General features: G+C 41.0%; 1 protein-coding gene across 1 annotated transcript in view; it reads left to right on the forward strand.

Annotated features, from left to right (window-relative positions):
• The window catches only part of LOC126456882 (kelch-like protein 10), a 138,656-nt gene that overhangs the window by 76,457 nt on the left and 48,247 nt on the right, over positions 1-13,952 (forward strand). Inside the window, exon 5 of the mRNA XM_050092709.1 lies at positions 12,558-12,744. Coding sequence (XP_049948666.1) covers positions 12,558-12,744 — 187 coding nt within the window. The remainder of the gene's footprint in view (positions 1-12,557; positions 12,745-13,952) is intronic.

Genomic DNA, 13,952 nt, shown 5'->3' on the forward strand with positions numbered 1-13,952 from the left:
GTCAGAACTATTTTCTGAGGGCTCACTTTTATTTGGATTACTAGTTTTCTTTGTGTTCTGTTTAATAATGAACCAAATAGTGTTTGCCTTATTATTGGACTGTTTCTTTTTTTAACATAGTATATGAGTTCTGCTTTTTTAATGGTAAGGTGGAGGATTCAACAATACTGAATGGAGTTTGTAATGGTAATGGAGTTTCAAATGTTGGCTACTGCTCATTCTCTGAATCATGTAGGGCTCTCTCTTCCTAGCACAAGATACAGCACTTTAATCCCAGGGTCCCAGGGGTTATACACTCTTTATCATTGCTTTTGTTCAATGTTTCCATATTTGTTTTAGAAGAAAAAAACTCAAAACAAATATACATTCACACACACACACACACACACACACACACACACACACACACACACACACACACACACACATGGGTACTGTTGTCTCGGACAGTAAGGACCAATAGATAAATAATATCAAGCAGTCTTTATTCAGTGTGCCTGCCTACCACTCAATGCCTCCTCTAGGTGTTGAGCGCCATTCTATTCTTCCTGTATTGTCGTTATTCCATCCACCTGCTGAGCTGACAGGTAACGTGGTTGCCTCCCATGCAAATGGATTCGGGTTTGATTCCCGGCTAGGTTGGAGACTTTTTCTGCTCTTGGACTTGGTGATTCTTTTTATCTCAGATGATTTTTCCACTGGTGTGTGTGTGTGTGTGTGTGTGTGTGTGTGTGTGTGTGTGTGTGTTGCTGTGAAAAGGCTTAACTATTTGAATTTGACCCCTGGTCATTCATTTCACAGTTTGACACACTGACTATTAAGCAGCGTACACAAAGGACATATGGAAACTAAGGTTACAAGGTCGGTAGCTCCATCAGAGAATTTAGTTTTTCACAGTCGGTACCACTATTGTGTATGGTAGTGCACACTGAAATGAATAAGTGGTAACAGTCATCATTATCGTTCTGTCTGTCTGTGTGGTGATGATCAAAGATGAGCACTATCATTCTGTCTCCACCAAGTGCAAACTGCATGCTGTGATACACTACATGAATGCCAAGGGCACGAGCGCTGCAGCAGTGCATCATGAAATCATGTCAGTGTATGAGGACGAGGTTCTCTCATGCAACATGTAAAAAAATGGGTACAGAATTTCACTTTCGGAAGAACAGAAATTCACAATGAAGAGAGAAGTGGACACCCATCCGTAGTAACTGATGAACTTGTGCAAAAACTTGAAGAGCATATTTGTGAACATTTTTTAGGTTAGGCTTTACCGTGACTGTTACTGACATTAAATGAAACAACAAGTTTACTGTTACCAGTCACCATTTTATTTTTTCCACGACGCGTTTCGAAGGTTAAAGCTCCATCATCGGGTGGATTTACATTAGTTAATGTTACATATGTGTGTATGTTGTGTTACGACATTTGGATGAACTTGTGGCACTGCCTAGTGGAGAAACAAGACACTATTTCAGAATATGGTTTTGGATAACTTTTGACAGAAAATTAAACTGATACTTAATGGTAAACTTTAATAAGTAAACTAGAGTACCTCCAGTGGTCACAGGTTCCTTTTTCTGTCGTCACCTCCAAATGGTTTAAACGATTATTCTGTAATAATGTTGTTACAATGTATATTCTTTGCACTTTGCGATTATGTCTTCTCTTCTGCTGTACGAACCTTGCACCCAGCTGATTCCAGACGCCATATTTGTTTACAAATGTGGCAGTATACATGTGAAGTGTTACGACAGAAAAAGGAACCTGTGACCACTGGAGGTACTCTAGTTTACTTATTAAAGTTTACCATTAAATATCAGTTTAATTTTTTGTCAAAAGTTATCCAAAACCATATTCTGAAATAGTGTCTTGTTTCTCCATTAGGCAGTGCCACAAGTTCCTCCAAATGTCGTAACACAACATACACACATATGTAACACTAACTAATGTAAATCCACCCAATGATGGAGGTTTAAACCTTCGAAACGCGTCGTGGAAAAAATAAAATGGTGACTGGTAACAGTAAACTTGTTGTTTCATTTAATAGAGCATATTTGTTCTGATTTCTGTGTGACCATTGATGATCTGCACAAACTGTGTCCTGAAGTTTCTTTAACCATTGTTCATGAAATAGTGAGTGATCGACTAAGATGTCATAAGGTGTGTGTGCAATGGGTTCTGAAGATACTTACTACAGAACAAAAAATCAACAGAGTCAAGGCCATGTGAGAGTTTCTTGGTCATTTTTTAAGTAACAGAGAGCCCTTTCTCAACAGAGAAGTGATGAGGGATGAGTGCATGGCTTTACCACCACACCTAAGAGAATAAGTGACCATCAGTCGAGTGGCACTACACTCATTCCCCTTCAACAAAAATTCAAAACTCAGGAATCAGCTTAAGTCATGGAAACCTTTTTCTGGGACAAAAACAGTGTTCTCCTTATAGAATTCTCGACAAGAGGCAAAACAATCAACTCATCACAATACTGTGAGATCCTTGAAAACTCCACAGTACCATACAGAACAAATGCTATGGAATGCTGATGAGGGCAGTCTGCCCCCTTCTTAATGGTGCTAGGCCACACTCCACACAAGCAACACAAGAGTTGTTGACCTCATTTCATTGGAATCTTTTAAACCACCTCGCTCACAATCCTGATCTTGTGCCTTGCGACTGTCATGTATTTCTAAAATTGAAGGGATAGGTTTCGATGATAAGGAAGTGAAATCAAAGTGGAGAAGTGGTTTAAGGAATTGGCAGGAGGCATCTATGACAGAGGTGTTCAAAAATTCATTCCATGGTTGACAAAATTTGTTGAAGTAAGTGGAAACATGATGTAATACCTATGCTACTGTTCCTGTATGAATCACTGAAATATATGCATTTGTGTTTGTGTAAAAAATTATGTAACCTTACTTTCTGGATATCCTTTGTATTAAGAAAATATTGTAAAGAACCAATGACAAAAGTAAAAAAATGAAACTGTTAAACATTTTAAGAGCAACAAAAACACACACAGGTATCTGGGGTGGAATAACAACAATATGAAAGAATAAACTGCTGTTCATGCTATTCACCACATAGAGGGCACTTTGAATAAAGACTGCTAAAAATTATTAGCTATTGGGCATAATCACTCACAGATAACAGTTGCCATGCAAGTGTGAGTTATACAAGTTTGGTTGTTTAGTATTTGCTCTGATGTGACAATGTTGCTACACTACACAGTCAGCATGGGTACTTCACTGGCCAACGGTCACTCAGTAATAAATGAATATTAGATATTAGAACTCCATCAGAGGAAACAAAAACTCACCGTGTGAGTCACTCTATGGGAAGCAGAAAGTCTGAACCCTCATAGAAAGGTGCATAGGGATAATTCAACATGCAGCTGGCATAGGTAGCTGTCAACTGAGCACCCAGCAACACTAGGCATGATGTGCTTGCATGCTTAGCTAACTGCCACCCTCAGGTAAACAACTCCGTCAGCAGGTCTGCCCATACAATGTGTCAAAAGCACTCCCCATGACAGATTTTTGCACTATTCTATGATGCTGCCCAGACAGCTCACTTGCCTCCATTGCTCAATCCACTGGTGGGGATATTAAATCCCTCCCCACTGAGAAGGCCACATAAGTCTAAAAATGGCCAGACTTGGGCTGAAACCACCAGCACAGAAACAGAGAGAGCACCAGAGAATCCAGCAGTGTATCAACCACCAATGGAGGCAATGCTCACACTGCTGGTTCCTCTGAAAGGGCAACGAGGAGGTCCAACAGCAGCAGTGGAGGTGAGACCACCTCCATCAACAAATGGAGGGGTGGGTGGGGGAGGTGGAAGGGGAGGAGGGGGGTAGATCAGAATCCACAGGCCCAACATCAGCAGGTGCAGGTACAAGCCCACTGTGTCCTATGGCTGCAGGTGAAAGGAGGATAGCAGAGAGTGCAGAAGGAGCACCAATAGAGAAGCAAGCCACTTCAAGTAGGAACTTGCACCCAGGCCAATGTCATGACCAACCGTGCCACCCAACAGACCAGAAGACTGATGTGGTGATGTTCCAACAAGGTGCAGGTTCAACTAAATTATGGTTCAGCTGCTCCCTACCAACAGCCACTATAAACAACCACCAATTGTTCTGGACCACTATGACATCCAGCAGCCATCCCTGCCACCAGCCAGAGGACTGGGCCCAAATGGCAGCCCCAGGAGGAAAATGCAGTGGGCCACAGTAATCTGTGACATGTGACTAATGGTGCAACAAATTCATCAGACTCATGTCTGGCATCCATGCAAATGTTCCACCAGACTACACCCATTGACAGTCATCACCCGGTACATAGCCAGAAAACTCAACAATGCTTCATGTGAAGAGATGGACATTGACTTCTTCATTTGGGTTTTGAATGTATACATGAAGTGCTCCATCTCAGGGATAGAAGTCAGGTGAAATGATATGATAATCTGATTCTGGATACCATTATGAATGCAAAAGTCTTCAAACTCCCTCAATACAAATCACCTACCATAATCTGATATGAGGGTCCCGCAGGATCCCTCAGTGACAAATATAATTGACAGCCCATGGTCACTGGCAGTGGAGGACTGCTTGGTCATGTGTGAGAAACTGGACAATGCATCAGCCAGCAACAATCACCTCCTGCCCAAAAATGAACTCACAAAATCAATGTGCACTGTGGCCCAAAGGTGATACAGGATCAGCTCAGGAGAAAACTGGCATGGCGGTGCAACCTGGTTTTGTGCAGGAGTACCATAACCCCACATCAGATGAGCAATGTCACAATTAATCAAAGGCTGGTAGACATGATGCCTTGCCATTGCTTTCATATGAGCCATACCCTAAGGGATGCATGTGGCAACTGAAGAATGCGAGGGTGCAAAGCCAGGGGGGACAACCACTTAACAGCACTTGTCCCCCATGGCAAGCATGAGTACCTCCTTGACAATGTTGAGACAGCCATGTAGGAGAAAAGACAGACACCACACTAGACCCACACACAAAGAGACATACTGCAGCCAATCCACCTGTATCACTGAAACAATTTTCCAAATAAGCTGGTGAGCAGCCAGTGTGGTTGTGACCCCTTGTGCTGTCCTTAACACATTCTCACACTCTTTGAGAGTTGCTTTCCATTAGAACATTCTAAATGGGGTACTAGCAGTAATAGACAGCCTGGGTGGCTGACTAGTGGGACAAGGATATCTTGTAGAAAAAGTGGGAATTGCCGGCCGGAGTGGCCAAGCGGTTCTAGGCGCTACAGTCTGGAACCGCGCAACTGCTACGGTCGCAGGTTCGAATCCTGCCTCAGGCATGGATGTGTGTGATGTCCTTACGTTAGTTAGGTTTAGGTAGTTCTAAGTCCTAGGGGCTGATGACCACAGCAGTTAAGTCCCATAGTGCTCAGAGCCATTTGAACCATTTGAACCAAAGTGGGAATTATATCAAAATGTTTGAAGTAGTCACAATCAAGCTACAGTAGCCCATTACAAACAGTATTGTAAGGTGCTTAAAAATGTTATTAGGAAGGCAAAGATTATGTGGTATGCAAATAGAATAAAATCAAAACCATATGGTCAGTTGTGAAGGAAGTGTCTGGTCAGCAGCACAAGGTCAATAATACAAAGTCAGTTCGCAGTAAAAATATTTCTGTTACTGATAAATCAAAAATATGTACAGTATTTAACAATCATTTCCTGAGCACTGCTGGTGAATTAAATAATTTCTACAGTGAATAATATAACTTTTTTGGCAAATACCTTTCTGAGATTGATGTCTGAAATACTCTTCTGTGATACCGACAAGGGGGAGATTGAGAAAATAATCAAATCACTAAAGACTAAGGACTCTCATGGATATGAGAGTGCCTAGCAGAATATTAAAGTACTGTGCTGCACATGTTAGCCCTGTACTTAGCCATATTTGTCATTTTTCCTTTGCTTTAGAAGTCATTTAACAACTGAGAATGCTATATTCTCTTTTCTCTGTGAGGTACTGGATGGGTTAAACAAAAGGTTTTGAACACTAGGCATATTTTTTGATTTAACTAAGGCATTTGATTGTGTTGATCACAAAATATTGCTCCAGAAGTTGGACCATTACAGAATACGGGGAGTATCTCACAATTGGTTCACCTCTTACTTCACGAGTAGCAACAGACAGCAAAAGGTCATTATTCACAATGTTGAGAAAGGCTGTGATGTGGGGTCTGAGTGGGGTACAGTCAGGTAGAGGGTGCCCCAGGGATCAGTGTTGGGGACACTCCTTTTCCTTATTTATATAAATGATGTGCCCTCGAGTATTACAGGTAACTCTAAAATATTTCTGTTTGCTGATGACACTAGCTTGGTAGTAAAGGATGTTGTGTGCAACATTGGCTCAGTTTCAAATAGTGCAGTTCATGACTTAAGTTCATGGCTTGTAGAAAATAAACTAATGCTAAATCACAGTAGGACTCAGTTTTTACAGTTTCTAACACACACTTCTACAAAACCTGACATTTTTATTTCACAGAATGGGCATATGATTAGTGAAACTGAACAGTTCAAATTTCTAGGTGTTCAGATAGATAGTAAACTCTCATGGAAAGCCCACATTCAGGATCTTGTTCAAAGACTTAATGCTGCCATTTTTACTATTCAAATGGGGGTAACTCTTCCCATTCTAAAAGGATATTTTTGGCTCAGAAATGGGCAGTTCGGGCAATAAGTGGTGTAAGTTCACGAACAGTTAATACTTGGCAGAAATCAAACCTGAATTTGGATCGGACTTCCTTAACTCTTGTGCAGAAAGATGTGCAGTATGTTGCTGCATCCATTTTCAATAAGCTACCACTCGAATTCAAAAAGCAGTAATCCACACACTTTCAAATCAGAACGGAAGAGTTTCCTCATAGGTCACTCCTTACATTCTGTTAACGAGTTCCTTGAAAAATTGAGCTGATTCTTGTTGTATTGTTGATTGCATAAGTTTAAGTAAACTTATGGACTGACTTTTTTGAGGTTCATAAACATTTATTTTTATCTGTTATTACTTTTATGTTGCAATTTCATGTACTGACATGTTTCATGACCTTGGAGATTTGCTCCTCAATTTGGTCCTACAGAACTTGATGTTTTAATAAAATAATAATAAATAAAAAAATCCTACATATTGCCTCCTGCCAATTGAAATCCAGATTTAGCCCCACTGGTAGCCACAGCAGTGCATCAGAATTGGCATGCTGGGTGGTGGAGCAGTAAAATATGTCATAGCAGTAGTTACTGAGAAAGAGGGCGCACCTCTGCAATCAGTGGGCTGTCCTATTGGGCATCATGGAACAAGGGTCAAATAAGGAAACCGGCAGCTTATGGTCAATAATGAGGAGGAACCTCACCCATACCAGAAAACATGAATCTTCTTAACTGCAAAAATAAAAGCTAGAACCTCCTTTTCCTCTCGTGAATGATTACACGGCATGCAGAAAGCATCTTCAGTGCATAGACAATGGGCTTTTCAGTGCCAACCAGGTTCCAATGGGGTGAGACTGCAGCAGTGCCATACTGGCACGTGTCACAGGCCAGGGTTAAGGGTTTACTCAGAATGGAAAAAAGCCACACAGGGAGCAGAGCACAAACACTACTTGAGGGATTGAAAAGGCCATTGACAGTCCACAAACCAGACAAACTTGATGCCCTTCTGGCAAAGCCAGTTAAGAGATTTGTAATGTAGCAAGTTATTACGAGATGACATTTGTTGCAGTAAGACATCCAGCCTTTTGTACAGTGGCTGCAGGATGGCTACTTCCCCCCCCCCCCCCCCCCCTTTTACTCACAGCGCAGCTGATGCTGCCTGCCCTGAGAACTGCATTGAGTAACATTCAGTCAGTATGAAAATTCATACCCTCTACGAATCTAAATAATCCGTATTAGTTATTACTCAATTTTGTTCAAATCTGGTACACATCCTTTTGTTATTAATGGAATGATGCTGACAAAATTTCAGATTTTTATTTTTTATAGTTCCGGAGATAATGAAAATTACCTAAAAGTCCTAAACCCTACGCTTATGTTTTAAAACCTGGTTAGGAACAATAACAAATTGACTTTCATTATCATTTGAAGCCATTACAAAGTTGTTAGTGCATAAAGCAATTATTAGAAATTCCTATTCAAAACTTTAGTTACTTTAGATTACATAATACAAAAATCACTCAAAATTATTATTTGCTTATAATTTTGCTGTGGGAGTGCATGAGAATGATTGAGAGAGTGTATGCGCGACATATGTTAAAACTTAATATGTCATTTTATGTAAAACCTTGTACAAACGAACTGTGGGAAAGTTGTGCTGCAATATGAACATACAACAAACAAAATCAGAGAAGTCAAAATGCATCATTAATCAATAACTATCCTGATCGAGACTTGAACTCGGGACCTTTGCCTTTCGCGGGCAAGTGCTCTACCATCTGAGCTACCGAAGCATGACTCACGCCCGGTACTCTCAGCTTTACTCCTGCCAGTACCTCGTCTCCTACCTTCCAAACTTTACAGAAGCTCTCCTGCGAACCTTGCAGAACTAGCACTCCTGAAAGAAAGGATATTGTGGAGACATGGCTTAGCCACAGCCTGGGGGATGTTTCCAGAATGAGATTTTCACTCTGCAGCAGAGTGTGCGCTGATATGAAACTTCCTGGCAGATTAAAACTGTGTGCCCGACTGAGACTCGAACTTGGGACCTTTGCCTTTCGCGGGCAAGTGCTCTACCATCTAAGATACCGAAGCATGACTCACGTCCGGTACTCACGGCTTTACTTCTGCCAGTACCTCGTCTCCTACCTTCCAAACTTTACAGAAGCTCTCCTGCGAACCTTGCAGAACTAGCACTCCTGAAAGAAAGGATATTGCAGAGACATGGCTTAGCCACAGCCTGGGGGATGTTTCCAGAATGAGATTTTCACTCTGCAGTGGAGTGTGCGCTGATATGAAACTTCCTGGCAGATTAAAACTGTGTGCCCGACCGAGACTCGAACTCGGGACCTTTCTTTCAGGAGTGCTAGTTCTGCAAGGTTCGCAGGAGAGCTTCTGTACAGTTTGGAAGGTAGGAGACGAGGTACTGGCAGAAGTAAAGCTGTGAGTACCAGGCGTGAGTCGTGCTTCGGTAGTTCAGATGGTAGAGCACTTGCCCCGCGAAAGGCAAAGGTCCCGAGTTCGAGTCTCGGTCGGGCACACAGTTTTAATCTGCCGGAAAGTTTCATATCAGTGCACACTCCGCTGCAGAGTGAAAATCTCATTCTGAATAAGTATCCCAAAAAACTGTTCTTCTTAAAAAAAAATAGAACAAATGACAATTGGGACAGGACCACTGGCTCGCCCAGTGACTGCAAGGGAAACAACACTGAGAACCCAGCAACTGCCCCAAGTGTGAATTATGATGTTGCAATCAATTTGAACATGCCGAGTTTCGCACAGACATGGACAGGCGATGCCAGAATGCCATTGCATTAACTCATGGTGACTTCCCGGAAGACAAGTCTGCCTCGGGTACCCTGCAGGACACCAGGGGCTCTTTACTATATACACCTAATTGAGCCACCTGTCAGTTATAAGAAAGGAATTGCCTTCGAGGTTCCATCAGCACAAGTGAGTCTGCAATCTTAGTAATGTTAGCTAAGAAGGTCACCTAATCTGTCAGTGCATGATTACTTTATGTGGGGAGCCCTCAAGTCCACGGTGTATTGCAACAACTCCCATAGTCTTCAAGAACTGCAGCAGAACATTTTGGATGAGGTTGCAGCAGTCCAGGTTTGATCAGCCTTCATCAACTTGCTGACCAGGGCCCAAAGGTGCTAAGAGATGAATGGTGGTCACTTTCAGCATCTGCTATGTTCAGGTTAGTATTGTATTTTCTTTCCTCTGCTGTGTTTCTTTGTACCCTAGAACTCTGTTCTCTTGGTCACTTTTAATTTTTCCACATTGTACAAAGGTTTGAGAAAAACTGATGAAGCTAAATTGAAAGAAATAACAGCTTTACAACTATATATTACATCCAGTGAGTACAACAGTAACTTCATGAAACAACAAAAAAATAAAAAACCTGAAGGAGAGTTGGACAAAGATACTACTAGAGATACATATATGTCTGAAAGGGAGTAAGTCTATTCAAATGTTTAAGTAAGGAAATTTATAAAATACTGAAAGTCTAATCCGTTTGTGTTGTTTACATTACTTGTTTCAGACAATGTAAATAAAATGAATTTCTTTTGCAATGCTGTTGCAGAATCAAACAAGACTTGGTTACCCGCATCAATAGGGTGAATTTAATATTGTATGTAACATAGAATCTGACCAGTTAGCATTAACCAGTCTCCTCTTTAACATAAGATTAAATCATATTTTTAGGTAGCGTACAGGTTTAAAAACAGGTTTTCCTCTATTTTCTCAGAAATATTCAATTGTGTGTTATGATGTTCTTACCCACAACCCTTTTTTCACTGATGCCTCAGGATATATCCTGTTAACTGATCCCTTCCTTTAGTCAATTTGCACCATAATACTGTTTTCTTCCCAGTTCAATTATTTTCTCTTCTTGTTTTACAGTCCAGACAAACTTTGACAAAATAGTTTTTAACATTTACATTTATATTAGATCTAAAAATATTTCTCTTTTTCAGAAACATTTTTCTTGTTGTGCTCTAAAAATTTCTGATCCTGTTAATAAATTTTTGAACTTTGATCTATAATGCTCTAAAATACTAAATTTCGTGATTGTAGAAATTATGTGACTATCTATCGTGCAGTGATATGAAGGTACTTGAATTTTAAAATTTTGTTCAGTTCACCCACCGATCGATCCACTCACTCATACATTCCGGTGCCCTTTTTACAGCCAGTGCCGGGTAGAGACAGGTTTGGTACGTCGCCAATAACACGCAGAACTGACCAATTCTTTATTATTATGATGGGGCTGTCAGGCATTTTACAGCTATTGCCAACTGGTTGAGAGAAGGAACAGGCCAGGACTAGGCAAAGGGGGAGACTGGAGGGGCAGCAAGAGAAGGGATATGAATATGGTAGCATGTTGCACACCATGATAAAGGTAAAAGAGGTGAGGTAGTTGAGTGGGAGGGGGAGGGGGGGGGGAGGTGAAGTGTGCATAGTAGGGAGAGAGGGGAAAGAGAGGTAACATATTATTGACTTCAGTGACTACTTCACAAGCTGTGCCACCAGGATCCTGCTAACCCAACACCAGCTTTTCTGAAGTCTTTGGTTTCAGTTCTTGATGTCAGTGTTCCATCAGTTCATACCAGCCCCATATAGTTGGAATCATTAACAATAATAATAATGCCAGGCTTGGTGGTCTAACAATAAAGCTCATGCCTGGAAACGAAAAGACCAGAGAACCGAATCACATGCAGACTGCGGAATATATCAGTCTGTTTTTAACTTAGTCTTCACTTCTCAATGATGTGAAAATTTGCCAGGAACAACATGTACTTCTGATTCCACATTTCCAAATTAGAGTTTACATACACATGTATATACATGTTTCCAGTCATCAACAGTCCAATGTCAGTGTTGATAGGCCCAAGCAAGGTGTAAGGATATGTGTCATGCAGTCATCAAGGGTACACAGTGGGCCTTCAGCTCTGAAAGCCCATACCAATGATGTTTCATTGAATGGTTCACACGCTGAACTTATTGACGGCCCAGCACTGAATTCAGCAGCAATTTGCGAAAGGGTTGCACTTTTGTCACTTTGAACAATTCTTTTCATTCGTCATTGGTCCCGTTGTTGCAGGATCTTTTTCGAGCAGCAGGGATGTCAAGATTTGATGTTTTACTGGATTCCTGATATTCACAGCGCACTCATGAAATGGTCATATGGGAAAATCCCCACTTCATCACTACCTTGGAGATACTGTCCCAGCACTTGTACACCGACTATAACACCATGTTCAAATTCACTTAAATCTTGATAACCTGCCATTGTAGCAGCAGTAACTGATCTAACAACTGCACCAGACACTTGTTATTTTATATAGGCATTGTCGACTGCAGCCTGTTTACACGTATCTCTGTATTTGAATATGAATGCCTATAACAGTTTCTGTGGTGCTTCAGGGTGTTAGTTCATGTTACTCATCATTGGTGTGATACTTCCTTGTGAATCAAATAAGAAAGTGACCAGCAGCACTGATTTCTTTTTGTGTACTTGATTTCCCTTGTTCATCATACCTTATGGTGATCACAAACATTTGTTTGCACTGGCATCTGCTTTTGCATGGTATCAGTGTTTCGTTAAAAATCATGTTTGCAGTAATTGAACATCAGTTCAGAAGGCCTGTAGCAAAAACATTTTATGAAGCTTTACCTTATCCTGTCAGCATATTTAGTGTGTGGAGAGCTGCTGGTGCAAAAGATGTCTACCTGGTGACCAGTTGGAGTTACTGTCATTCTTTTCATACATAGTCAGGGAAATATTTTCTCATAACTGAAATTCATAGTCACACTTCAAAAGCGACATGCCATACTAATTTCTTTTTCTTTTGTAGATATATGTAGCAGGAGGCTTCAATGGGACAGAAGTGCTTGACAGCGTAGAAATTTATGATCCAGAAACTGATTCATGGACATTCATCCAGGAATTGGGTGTCTCCCGCTCTGGATTGAAGCTCATTGCAAACAAAGGATGTCTGTATGCTCTTGGTGGCTTCAGTGGCTGGCATAGGCTTGAGTCAGGTAATCAAGTGAGAAATGTGAAGTAGCTTATGGATTATTAAGACTACTTTTTTGTAAAACTGCAAAAAGATAGAATGGCTGGCTAATATTTTCCTTCAGCGTGCTTCTGACAGAAATATGTAAAAGTATTAAATCTTACTCTTGAAGCCCTACAACATCAGTGACAGAGAAACATGTGAAACCACATTTTACCAAGTAGTGTGTTCACTGCAATACTGTTGTGTTTCCAAAAATCATTGATTTTTAATTTTTATGTAAATGTAAAAGTTTTGTTGAAAAAGTTCCATCATAATTGAATAACTACTTGTGACAACTCAAATCTGTGAACCAGGAGTGGCCAAACATCTCCTTTCACAGGCAACATACTACTTACTGACTGTGTCACCTAAGTGCTCCTCACACAGGGCTTGTCCTGAAAGTAATGCATCACTTACAGGTTCAACAACATAAAATTCTCGGAAGTATGATCCTTCTGCATCAATACATTTCTGACAGCAAGATTTCCATGCATCGTAAGATTTCTGAATGTTCTTCAGGGAATCCATTGGAATAGTTTCCACATTGTCCACTGACTTGAGATGCTTTCCTTTGAGGCCCGTTTTCAACTAAGGAAACAAAACAAAGTCCACCAGTGCCAGGTCGGAACTGTAGGGTGGCTGTGGCATTGTTGTCACACTGATACAGGTCAAGTAGGTCGTGACAACAAAGGCAGTGTGAGCTGGCACCTTATTATGGTGCAGTTTCCACAATGCACAAATCCTCTGCATGGCCAAGTCTTCCAATACAATCTCATGAACACTCATTTCCATCAAGTCTGGTAATTCTAATGTCAAGCACGCACTCATTCAATGGTCTGAATTCAGTACCTGGCACACACAAGTCATATGGTCACCCGTTCGCAATTTTGATGGGCGTCCTGCACAGACCTCATCAGTGACCTTCTACCAACATTCTCTAAACATCTTGTGCCATCTGTTCAACTGAAATTTTGAAAGACAATCATCCCTGAAAGCTTCCTCAAACAATCAAAAAGTTTCCAGTGGCATCTTTTTGAGCTTCACACAAAACTTCGTAGCTTAGTGTTGCTCTAAAGTTTTCTCCATCATAAATTCAACAAGATCACAACATAAGGGTACACGGAAGAACCTGTCCTAACCCTCCAAGAGCATAGAGACAATTGAGCTATCCACCATTCAAAAACTAAGGAT

Source organism: Schistocerca serialis, chromosome 1, assembly GCF_023864345.2.
Source record: "Schistocerca serialis cubense isolate TAMUIC-IGC-003099 chromosome 1, iqSchSeri2.2, whole genome shotgun sequence".
Classification (NCBI taxonomy): Eukaryota; Metazoa; Arthropoda; class Insecta; order Orthoptera; family Acrididae; genus Schistocerca; species Schistocerca serialis.